The sequence below is a fragment of the Mchenga conophoros genome, linkage group LG10, assembly GCF_057382185.1.
Source record: "Mchenga conophoros isolate Kocher_MC1m ecotype Shallow Benthic linkage group LG10, M_conophoros_male_GT1.1, whole genome shotgun sequence".
In the NCBI taxonomy this organism is placed as follows: Eukaryota; Metazoa; Chordata; class Actinopteri; order Cichliformes; family Cichlidae; genus Mchenga; species Mchenga conophoros.
This window is the reverse complement of record NC_140535.1, coordinates 22,219,144-22,231,887: the sequence shown is the minus strand read 5'-3', so window position 1 is coordinate 22,231,887 and position 12,744 is coordinate 22,219,144. Positions and strand designations below refer to the sequence as shown.

At 38.9% G+C, this 12,744-nt stretch overlaps 1 protein-coding gene across 1 annotated transcript; it reads right to left on the bottom strand.

The window, feature by feature from the left end:
- Positions 1-573: 573 nt before the first annotated feature.
- On the bottom strand, positions 574-11,621 carry LOC146565937 (clathrin interactor 1-like). The gene is made up of 12 exons (XM_085289376.1): positions 11,366-11,621; positions 8,820-8,924; positions 8,606-8,702; positions 8,082-8,190; positions 7,657-7,833; positions 7,103-7,271; positions 6,593-6,809; positions 6,427-6,508; positions 6,276-6,353; positions 4,293-4,615; positions 3,941-4,124; positions 574-2,911 (listed from the first exon to the last, which is right to left on the bottom strand). The coding sequence occupies exons 1-12, from the start codon at positions 11,404-11,406 to the stop codon at positions 2,511-2,513; spliced, it is 1,983 nt and encodes a 660-aa protein (XP_085145502.1). The 5' UTR covers positions 11,407-11,621; the 3' UTR covers positions 574-2,510.
- Between the last annotated feature and the right edge of the window lie 1,123 nt (positions 11,622-12,744).

Below are 12,744 nucleotides of genomic sequence, written 5' to 3'. Positions count from 1 at the left end.
GGTGCAAAAAACAAACAAACAAAAAAAAAAAAACCATTCTATGTCTGTCAAACTGTTATTGTCAGTATTTTTTTGTCACTTGTCCTTTGCTAAGCTGTCTGCTATGCATAGACACTGGTTCATTTCTTGAGTTAGTTGCCTTTTTATGCTTGAATGATTCATGGGTCAGTGTTCCAAAGTTTTAGAATGATCTGCCCTTGCACGTTAGGCAGGCCTCTTCTCTTTCTGAGCATAAAACTCCTCTTAAGACACATTTATTTGCTAAAGCATTTGGCTGTCTTTTAAGGGGTTGACTCAATTTGACCTTTTTAAAAAAAACAAAAACAACAAAACAACAAAACAAAACAAAAAAACTCTGGTTTTATGTTAAAGTGCTTTATGAATAAAGATGGTATTTACTGGCTTAACAAAAACAAAACATAAAAAGCTCAAGAAAAAACAAAACTACTGCTGAAGACTGCTCAAGTTCACCAATGTCCCCCATAGATACCAAATCTAAATACCAAAAATGTGTTTTTAAAAAGACAAAGAGAAACTAGCCTATAATAAGTACACAAAGAAGGAAACTCTCGGTTCATGTTGTCATTTAATTTATTGTTGAATGAATTACAGAAAATATAGGGTACAATCAAATTAAATGAGCTGTACTGAGAAAAAAAAAAAAATAAAATCATGATTTCAGTTAACTAAATTACATCATCAGTAGCTCTCCCATATGAACATAAAATTACAACTAATAAAATATTAAACTAATAGCTATGGTGTTATTCTTTTAAGAGTAACAAAATAAAGATTTGGTCTTTTGGAGTGCAGTGCCTCAAAAACATGACAAGAGGTTCTGCTGAGCTGTGTCTGCACATCAAACAGAAAACTGCGCACACACACACACACACACACACACACACACACACACACACACACACACACACACACACACACACACACACACACACACACACACACACACACACTCCACTCAAGATCCCCAAACCTTCCATAACCATTTATGATAACTAAGCAGATGAAGTATCAAAAGGTGAGGCCAGATTTTTTCTTAGCAACCAAGAGACCCCCACCCCCAAGTGAAGTGTGAGTTGACAAAAATACTTTCTAAATAAATGTACCAGGCAGCCGTCTCAAAAAATTCAGCATTGTCTCACTCAAACAAAAATGTTGCAGATTGTGTTTTCAGTTTTGTAAATATTGGCCCCGCCCTTTCCCGCAATCAATACATATATGGTGTCCATACGCAAAGCAGAAGAGACCTAACAGAAATATGTAGAAAGAAATGACACAATCACAAGGAGGTCTAAGGGAAAATAGGAGTGGAAAATACTCTGAATAAAATACTGACAGCCTTTTAATGAGGCTTGTAGATGTCAGATGCACCTACAATAAAATATAAATACAGGGCAAGTGCCACTTTTAACAGTAACTGACTGTTATGAACTTTAAATTTCCTCCGAGTATTTTACAGTAGATATATTAGTTTATGTTGTCTTTTGAAGGGCATGTTATTCACATACTGAGCATCCATTATAGAGAAAAGCTACAAGCCTGATAAAAAGAGAAAAAACATGAAAGCAATTAATCCACGCTCATATGGCTCAAGAATAAGTATAAGCATCAAGTGGTACCTCAACATGTTCAGGTTTCTACCCTTTGATGGGCGAGATTAAGAATTGTCTACACTCCAGAGGTACAAGTGCCTCTCTTCTGCAGACGAGTGCAGGTACTGATGCACAAAGAAATAAAAAAAAATAAAGACTGCTGCAGCTGTCCCAAAAAAAAAAAAAAGAAAGAAAATTGTCTGTGTTTTTTTTAAAACAACTTCTGTTACATAACACTGTAATATTCGCTTCTTTAACCTGTTGAAATCTGGGCTGGTTCTCAAGTCACTGAGGCAGGATTAGCAGTGCGCTCACACAGCATCAGTGTGAAAGAGATGAAGGAAAAATGTATCTCTTGGCATGATGGAACAGATTCTATTCTGCTACTGAATTTGGTTGAAACCACACAGAACATGATTTCACAGGTATAAAAAGTTAAGGCAGTAATGCCATTTTTATTGGAGTCCACTGCAGTGATTAATTTCTCTGAGCAGATACAGATGGAAGGATTTTGCAGTGTTTCTGTACTGAAGAGAGATACACCGTGAATAATACTGTATATGAAACCGTTAAAGACGAAGACTTTACCCCCTACAAGGAGGTAATGACTAGAGGCTTTGTGATGACACCTTCTCTCCATTTCCGAGAATTTCATACATCTAATTACCGCTGGATGAGGAGCACCAGAGGGTGCTTTCCCCTGCGTCCCCCTGTATCAGCAGACTGGGGTGACGAATGATTACTTCACCAAAGGAAGCAGAAGCAGAAAAAGAGACTCATGCAAGGTTGTCTTCGAGTACAGCAGTCCTTTCATAATTCACTCCCTCATCAAGTCAGACATGCACACCCGCACAACTCTCTCTCACTCAAACACACACATACGCACACAAACACAAACCTTTATTTCCCAAAACTGCCAAAGTTAGCAAAGGCATCTTGTTTGGGTGGGACCACAGCTGGGGTGATGGAGTGTGGTAGGCCCATCCCTACTGCTGGAACTCCCATTCCAGCCATACTGCCCATCATCACCGGAGCAGACATGCCCATATTCATGTTCATGTTCATTCCCATCATGCTTTGGTTTACAGGAATCCCACCCTGTAAACCTGCGGTCATTGAAGCTGGCATACCTGTGGCCAGGGAGCCAGGCATGCCAGTTGTCATTGTTGCAGGCATGCCCATTGTCATGGGGTTGCCTACCATCATAGGATTAGCTGGTGGTCTTATTGATGCCGCATGGGGCGGAGAGCTGAGGTTCAGTCCTCCGAAGTTCTGGGCCAACAGGTTGACGGGAGGCACGCCTACATGGACACATATGGAGAGTTACTCAATATTCTCTGGTGTACAACTTATAAAGTATTATAACATCTAATAACTGGATCATTAGATGGCCCATTCTAAACAATATACATTACAGCACAAAAGCTTAGGGCAGTTGGCAGAAAATTAAACATCCCTACATACAGAGTAACAATTATTTTCAGCAACAAGGACGACACCTGCAACAGATCCTTGTCTCACAGAGCCATGCTGTCAGTATCACAGGGATAATGAGGAGACAGAAGCAACTATGACACATTCCTGAAGATATCCAGAACAATAACAGCCAGCATCAAAGTAGTGTGAGGTCACTCAAAGGTTAATGAAGCCCAGTTAGGAAGCCTTGAGCTGAGCGTTTCAATGGTTGCCATCTTTGTGTTTTACACCAAATGGGATGAGCACAGCGTGGATCTGACTGAAGACTTACACTATCTGAGTAATAATTTGATTGGTAAGTTGTTAGACTATGAGCATACCTGGGATAAACTGCCTTTCTGACTCTTAGAATGACAAACAACATAAGACAGTTACATGAGGCTTCATGTTTTATTCTGGATGAACCGAAACTATCGACTAAGCCCATAAAGTCATCAGAAATTAGGTTTACTGAGCTCACAGAGTGAGGGAGCTGAGGGCTTTTCCTCCCATTGACTGCTCTAGAACTAAAAGTCAACCCCTGCTGGCCATTAAAAGGAATGCAGACAATTTCTAACCCTTAAAGCCACATGCATCTTTCATACCATCAACAGGAGCAACCTCTCTGGAACGCCAAGTACTTTCAATAAATGAGTGCAAGTCTATGGACGAACACCAACTTTGTAACGTTCTGTTTATTGCACATTAACTCTTCATGCAGGGGATTATTATTTAAAAACATCTTCACTTTACTTAAACTTTTCTACAGTATTGAATATCCAAAAGGTCTTTTGACTTTGCCATTACACTAAATCTGTAATGTGCATCAATTAAAATCCTTATTTGTTTCCTCATACTGTGTAATACACACATACCTTGCTGCTGGATGATATTGTTGAGTGTGGGTGGCGTCTTAGTGGGGTTGAAGCCTGCTGAAAGGAAGTCCAAGCTGATGTTGACAGAGGGGTCAGACCAGGTTGACCCTAATGTTCCCTGACCTCCAACGCCAACCTTCTGCTGTTGTCCTATGGGTGGCTGAGATGACATGGCTCCCAAACTCTGAAAAACAAATAAAAATGTTTTCTTTACACAATACAAAAATAAATATAGTGATATGTATAATAATTGAAAATGTACATTCTCAACTGAAGTGCCCTCCCCCAATTTTTATTTATTTAGTTATTTTATTTCATGAGAAAAATGAGACCACCTTGTTACTGCACCTACCTGTTGAGAACGAGAGAGGGGCATGGTGGGTAAACCACCAGAAGCACCGGGTGTCACCCCTCCCAGAGAGAACGTCAGGCTCTGAGAGGCACTAAGTGTTGTATGTGGACTGGTTATTTGATTGTTAACTCCACTCATCAAGTCCAAAAGCTCAGCAGAAGGTGGAATAGAGGTGGTACTGGAGGTCGGGGCTGTGGGTGACTGAACGCTGCCAAACAAGTCAGCGACAGGTTGGGAGGGACCAGAACTAGATGATGCTGGAGGACTGGCAGAGAAGGCATTCCAGTCCCCAAATTCTCCATTTCCATTGGATGATGCAGCAGCTGCCAATTGGACGGCAAAGGTACGTTTAGTTGTAACATACTGACAGGAGCTGCTCCACTCCTTTACTGCATCCTTCTTTAAAAAATGTGTTACTAAATATACATTCTCAAAAAAAGAAAAAAGTCTACATAAAAGTATAGTCCAAAGTTTACATCCACTCAAGGGCACAAATATCACAGTAATTTTGGGCTTATAATGATTTCTTTGACAGTCCGTTTTTCCAGGGTCAAATGATTGTTCAGCATAAATGTTAAATGACTGCTGAAACTCCAGGGTCACTGTCCACAGTGAAGCGAGTTTTACCTCGCAATGGGCAGTGGCTGTTAACTAAGAAAAAAAGCCCCTGCTCCAAAATCGACACCTTCAAGCTCAAGTGAAATTTCCAGCTGCCTACATGACCAAGCCAAAAGCCTAGAAAAAGGTTTTATGGACATGAAGTACAGATTGGCCATAACAGAAAGAGTTATGTTTGGAGGAGTAAACGTTAGGCTTTCAGACCCAAGAACACTGTACCAACTGTTAAGCATGGTGGTGGTAGCATCATGCTCTGGGGCTGTTTGGGTGGTACATTGCAAAAACTGAACTAAGAGAGGAGGACTACCTGCAAATTCTTCAACTTCACCTCAAATCCATAGATGGATGGTTAAAACATAGACACAGTTGGTTGTTCCAACAAGACAATGATCCCAAACCAAATGTGGGAATTAATGAAGTACAAATACTTCATTACCGTCCTTAAGTGGAATTTTCAGGTATCCATACTTTACTTGAGTATTTGTATTTCTGACAAATGTTTACTTTTATACCAACTTTGCATTATTCAAACATTGCATGAAAATACTGGGTAGTTTTGTGCAGGATAAATAAGTTAGCCTGCAGCAAGCTTACAGCTTGTACCTGTGGTGAATTCTAAGTTGCACTGGTGCACAGTGGCTACGGTGCGGATGTCGGTATTCGGCTACATAAAGCATAATAGATCAATCTACATTTAAGCTGTACAAGCTTCAATTAATTCACTGAATACCAACTGTATATGGTCTAGTTAAAAGATAATCTACAGTATAGTGTCACAGTAGGAAATGTAAAGCCGCCGAGTTAGCATATGAGACATTTGCTTACATATTGTTAAATTCAGTTTTGTAAATCCACAAAGAGCAGCAGGTGAGCTGATCACAGCCTGCAAACTTTAAAAAAATAAATAAATACATAATTAAATATGTAAATAAATCCAGTAAATAAATAATTTACTAGAGCTCACAACAAAAATTGAGTTGTGATTCTTTTTGCCATGCTAAGTGACTACAACAGATCTTAGTGTTCCCCCACCTCCTGAATCCCACAACTGTACTCATTTTTCTGTTTAGGTGTATGAGTTGGGGTGTATGGATATATTTGTGCTTGTGCATATAACTTTTGATCCTGTTTATATTAGAGAAAATTCTAAATTAATTTAACTCGTGCACCCAGCTCCTGTTTTTTTTCCAGTCATTAAAGATGATTGGTTTAAAATAATTTCACCCTGGAAAAAGAACAGTTCAAAGAACAAGAAAAATAAATAAAAATAAAAAAATTACCAAGACATTTATGCCTATGATAAGTGGTAGTAAACGTCAAGAGTATTATTCTACAGTATGAAGCCAGCACTAAAATAAGGTTTACCGGTGGAGGTCGGGAGGCTGGCAGAAGCTGCAGGAGATGAGAAGTCTGCAAAACCACCAATGAGGTTTGAACTGCCACCTGGAGATATCAACACAAAACTGACTCATACAAAATTCTAGAAAAAAAAGTGACAAAAGCAGTTTTCATTTACCTGTTGTAGTGCTCTGATTGGATAAAGGGTCGATCACAAGCAGGTCAGCCAGGCCACTGCTGGAAGACTGCCTGCTTGATGGCTAGAGAGAATGCAGGAGGAAAGTGTCCACATGTGCAAGTACACTGAAACTCTAACACATCTGGTAAGGAGCATGTGCAAATACCTTCTCCTCTGGGCTCTTGTCTCCAGTATAGTTGGCTGCAGCACCCAGGTCCAGGGTCTTGTTGGTTGCTGCCACGGTGCGCTTCCGTGTGGTGGTGGTGGTGGTTTCAGTTGCTTGTGTGATCTGAATGCTCTTTGTTGTGACTGTTTCCTCCTCATCCTTGAACTCGAGTGCTTCCTGCCTACCGTTTCTTGATGCTCGGTCCTCCTCATTGTCACTATGGCAACCACAAGAAGGATGTATAAGCGCTCAGGAGATTTTTCTTTGGTTTCGTTGTTATTGTGCTATAACTGTATGTCGGTGCACATTATTGGTTGGATGAGTAATCCAGGTCCCGGTGGTTTAAACATTAAACCATTTGATGTTCAATGTGTGGGTGACCATGCATTCATTTTTGTTTATTTATTATGAGCACTCAGTTGGCTACTGTGATAACATCTTCTGCAGCTTAAACCCCGCAATCATGCACAGATCAGTTTTCATTATTATTATTCCAGAATGCATGTTTACCTAATTCTGTCAGGCGAGTCATCTCGTTCCTTCTTCCTGAACTTGTTCAGAGTGTCATCAATGGTGCTGCCAATCTTATCACTGATCTCTCCGAGCTTCTCACTAAAAGGGAAAGATCCTCTGCTTTTATCCCAGTCTTCATCCCACTTATTCCGATCCAACTCATTAGCTGAAGGGAAAGATGACAGAACTGGAGATGATTCAGTTTCATACGAATCAAACAAAGGATGAACAGTCTTTGGTACCACTAGTATAAACCTAACTGCACATGCATAGTATCTATACTATTTATATGAGATATAGAAGTAGATAGGTGTATAGTATCTACCTAATCAATAAAAGACAAACTCAAATACAAGTTAATGAATTAATTAACAGCAATAAAAAAAAAAATAAATAAAAAAAAACATAATACAGGTAACGCTGGTTTAACATTTTCATAAATAAAATAAAATCAAGTCTACTGTGCTTTGTACAATCTCCTTACAAATTTTTGGATGGGGAAAGTTATGTTATTAGTTGGGCTGTCAAAGAAAACCCAGCACATTACTTACAGTTCTTAAAGCTGCCCCCTCCTCCGCCCATACTGTCAGAGGAGACGCCAATGTATTTATCCTTGTTCTTCTTGGCCTTCTTCCTCTCTTCTCTTAATCTGTCATCATCCTGGATGAACTCCACCATCTCCTTCACCTTTTGACGCACATTAATACCCTGATCTTTACCACTCTCATCTGGACACAGAAGACACATGCAACACAGAAATGAAAACAAGACAATTACCTGGACAGCTGTGACATTTATTATCAACAGTACTTTGAGCAACACTGTAACCTTTCTTCCAGAGTCAGCCACCCGGGTCAATGTCTTGGAAGCTAAATGCTAGATTTCTTTTAGACATAACCACATCACAGCTCAAATTCACAGAACATTAAGAAGACTTTGGACCACAAAGAACAATTAAATTCATTTAGACACACACCAATGAAGTGGTAGTTTTCTAGAGATCTCAGGTCGTAAATGTGTTCTCTGGCACTGGTGACGACCCTTTCAGAGCCATTCCTGATCAGGTAGGCCAGCAGCAGTAAGGCCTGGTAAAAAAAAAAAAAAAAAAAGAAAAAAAAAAAAAAAAGAAAAAAAAAAAGAGAGATAGAAGTAAGCGAAAACAGGATGAAAATTTTATTTTTTCTTAAATAAAAATTAAGAGTCAGATTTGGTTGATGTTAGTGAGAAATAATGTTTCCTAAAAATGCTCAAATTCAGAGTGTGCTAAAGTTCCCTTTCCTCTTTCTAAAAATCTTAAACACAAACTCCACAGCTGCGTGACTGAGGCTTAAGTTCATTTTCTTCATATGAAGTCTGACAGCAGACAGTGTTCAAAAATATAAGTAAACCAGTATGTCAGATTTAAAACAAACAAAAAAAAAAAAAAAAAAAAAACACCTATAGGACATGAGACCAAAATTGCCTCAGTCAGGTTTGTACACAACAATAATCCAACAGTACCTTGTAGACTCGTCTCCAGTTCTTTTTGTTGTCCTTCAGCATCCTGGTCCACAGCATGTTCATCACCTCTGGGAACTGCTCATACATGAAGGTAGATCTACAAATACAAAAAACAATAAACAGCATTAAAAAGCTTAGAAACCAAATGCAGGCAAGTCATTTACACAGATTACACTACACATACGCTCACTCTCTGAGTGAATACATGACCTACTTGGCTATTTCTCCCATTAGTTGTCCAGAGGGTCCCCAGGGGTCATCATTGGTGGCCTCTCTCACCTTGGACTCGATTTCTGAGTAGTTCATCACCACATTGGTGCTGTTGACACAAATATATGGCACATCATCTTCATGAGCAATTGATAAATCATTTTCAAGCACAGGTGAATCAACAAAAAGAAACAAGAACAACAAATTAAATGGCTAAAGTCATGCATATATTCATGCAGGATACAAGAGAGTTAAATAGAATGAAACAAATGTTTCTCTGATAACAAGAATCCCAGTTCACTGAATAATGAATGAACTTTGTAAAAGCCTGACCGCTGCACTTCAGATTCTCGAGACAAAAAGGGAGATGTGGGAAAGTAAAGTTTGTGTGTGTGTGTGTGTGTGTGTGTGTGTGTGTGTGTGTGTGTGTGTGTGTGTGTGTGTGTGTGTGTGCGTGTGAAGAAAAAAAAAAAAAAAAAGGCAAAACAATGCCTGTTTCCTGCCCTCTTTGTATTTCAGGGCTCACCTGCTGCTGTGGTTGTTTGAACTGTTGTGCTTGTGTGCATGTGTGTATGTTGCATTTTTAATGGACACAGCTTGGTTTTGCAAATAAACACAGACAAAGAACATCAGCTTAAAGCACCACTCATTCTCTTCCTTATCATAGTCTTTATTTCCTGCTTCCTGATCTTCAACACTCTTATCGCTTCTCGATTCCTAAGCAGCTGCTTGTTTTCTCTTCTTCTTCTTTTTTTTTTTTTAACCTTTCCTCTATCTCTGCCTTCATAGCTCAGCCACTTTCCCAGCTAGAGGAAGATTCAGCTGTAATATTGTCAGTAGATGCGATACAGACAGACAGCAAGAGTTATAGGTCACCCTGACTTTTAAAAGGAAAGCCACAACTGCCAGCTCTATTGAGGCAGATCAATAAAGGCCATTCACTATGCCCAGCCAGGTACAACCAACAGCTGGTGGGAGCTGTTGTCCATCTCTCCATCTAAAGCTCTGCTGAAATTTCTGCCTAGGCTGCTTCTTTATATCTGCTCTTCTTAAAATCTTCTTAAAAATTAGAATTATCCAGATGCCACTTTGGCCTTGACATTTAGCTCCTTTTGTATAATTTTTAACCTTATGAGACAATTTTTTGACAATTGTATTTACTTTATTTAGGCTGGTTTATTATAGGTTCTGTTTAGATCTGCGATCCATCTCAAATCACTGTGGGCCTTCAGCTTGACCACAGATTTACCTCCAATTTTATCATCTACTGTTTGGAGATAATAATGGTTGAATGTGAAATCTTACCTTCACATTTGAAAGACTTTTGAAATATGTCTTGTAAAGTATAATAGTCAACCCAATCCACCATGTTTTTCTTCCCTCACTTTGAAATTAGTATTTACCAACAAATATATCAAAAACTATTAAATATAAACAGCTGAAGTTTTCACTATCTTACCATAAAATAACGGATCAGGATAATTTTTTTTGGGATGGATATATAAAAGATATCCAAGTATTGGCTAATTAAGATAAAATTCGAGCTTTCGTGTAATTTAAGCCAAATTAGCGGTGGTTGAGCAGAAAATGTTCTGAAAATATGATGATTTGAGAATAAGCCAAAGATGAATGAAAGGACCTTTTCAAAAAAAGTTGGTTTACTCTCTGACCTACATAATCTCAGTAAACTTGAAACTCAATTTTCGTTTACAGATTTGAGGCAGTGTGGGTAACTCGCTAAAGCTAACCCAGTTTCTCTGTGAGACCTGAGGTGACAGGAAGCTGTTGTTCTTGCAGTGCAGAGACTGTACACATTATGCAGCACATTGTGCATACAACAATAGACACCACAAAGAAGCATGCGTAATCTACTGTTCAAACAGTACAATGTGGCAGGCTGCAGCACCAGCATTAGGTCCTGGATCATGTCGTTTTAGTGGCTAACAAGCTTTGTTGTTTGGACCACGGGGACATGGGCCTCCTCAGACTGATGTAGCTTCTCGAGGCAATGGAAAAATTTACTGCCCACATACATTTATTCGACCAGTTACATGCCCATGATTACTGCTTAGCTTTCTCTATATATTATATTGAATCATGAAGGCCCATTAAGGATAGCGGGCACTACTGTAGGGTGGGACAGGGCGTGATTCTGCAGCAGCACGCATAGAAACATTCATAACATACCCGACCTGGGCTTAGCGATGCTAGCAAAATTAGCTAATAGGATAGCATTTTCTCTGGATGTGAGACAAATACATCTCCGGTTTATAGCACCGCGCTTTTCCCCTCCTGACTTTAGTTATTTTTAAGCAACGTGGGTAGAGACAGAGCTTTAAAACAGAAACAACAAAAAAAACACATCTATATTCAAAGCATCAATGTTAGAGATTGGCAGCTAGCCAGCTAGTCGACGCTAACAGCTGAGGGCTACCGCCGTGACGTCACAGCACTAAAAGCTGCTGATGCTGCCCGGCTCGAGCCGCCCGGCTAACCGCTTAGCTCAGAAGCCACTTAGCGGTTTAACTCCACCTGCTCATCGGTACTCACGCTTTGTCCACCAGCTCTCTGACTTTCCACATGTTCAGCATCTCCGCGCACAGCTGCGGGCTTCGCCGCCTCGATACTACGTCGCCCCCGTGTCTCTACACCCCCCCGCCGCGAGCCAGAGGTGGGTGTCCGGTTACCGACGACACTCTTCCCCCCCAGTCACTCCTCGATCAGCTCCGGTTGTAAGCGACCGCTGCAGTTATAACGGACCGGCCCCAGTTGCTACGGAAACGTCGTTCTCTGTCGACGTCACCGGCGCGTCGGGATCCACGCATCGCTTGCGGATTGAATCACGTGCTTTTTATGTCAAACGAGAACGGAAGACTCGTTTTATTTGTTTGCTTTTGTTTTTCTGCATATAGTAAACAGACAGTGCCTTGCTATAGGACACTTCAGCCTGGGGATGTTTGGCCTGTGCGGGATAATTCGGGTTTAGCTGATGGTATAAATAATGTATTTCTCATTTATTCGTATTTTCATATGTTAAACGGCATTTTTATATAAGAAAAAACGAGTCAAGTATTTTTTTTATTAGTAAGTAATTTATTCAAAATTGTGTATTCCTTTTTGATGAAAAAACACAAAAATATTCAGTTATTTAATGTCTTATGAATTATATCTTTATAAGTAAGAGAACTATATGTATAATAACACATATATTATATACTATCTATAACTATATAGATGTAAAGTTTTACCACTTTGTATTTCATATATACTGTTAAACAAAATAAGAAAATAGATGAATATACTGTTATTGTGGTCACTTTAATATAAATTCAGTTTTTACTTTTCTGAATTTTACATATTTTTAGTTTACCTTGTTATAGAATAGAATAGAATAGAATAGAATAGAATAGAATGCTATTATTTGTCATTTTACCTGTGTTCAGTGAAATTTGGAGTATCTCTGTGAGCAGTGCATACAGTTAAAATGAAAATAAATAAATAACTAAAATATAAAAATTAGAAAAAATGCATGCACAATACACACCAGAATTACAAGAACTATACACATATCCATTTCACAGTCTTTGGTCATATTAGAAAGTGTATGATTATCTAACATTTGTATTTTCTTTTATTTATGCTATTTTTTTCTTTGTAGTGTTAATTTTTTTTATCTTATAAAGGTATCTGTTTTGTCATATTGTGAGTATTAATTTATTCAATTAAAAAAAAACACCTTTTCTCTTTTATACTTTTTGTTTTATGTTTGTTGTTTTTAACTTCATTCTAAAAGCTGTAATAACAATTTCCCCTGCGTTGGGATGAATAAAGCGTGTACCTGGGTGCTTGTGTAGAACAACATAAATTCAAATAAGCATAATTAGAAATAGACAAAAGTGATGTTTTCCACATCCCATATATCAGGTAAT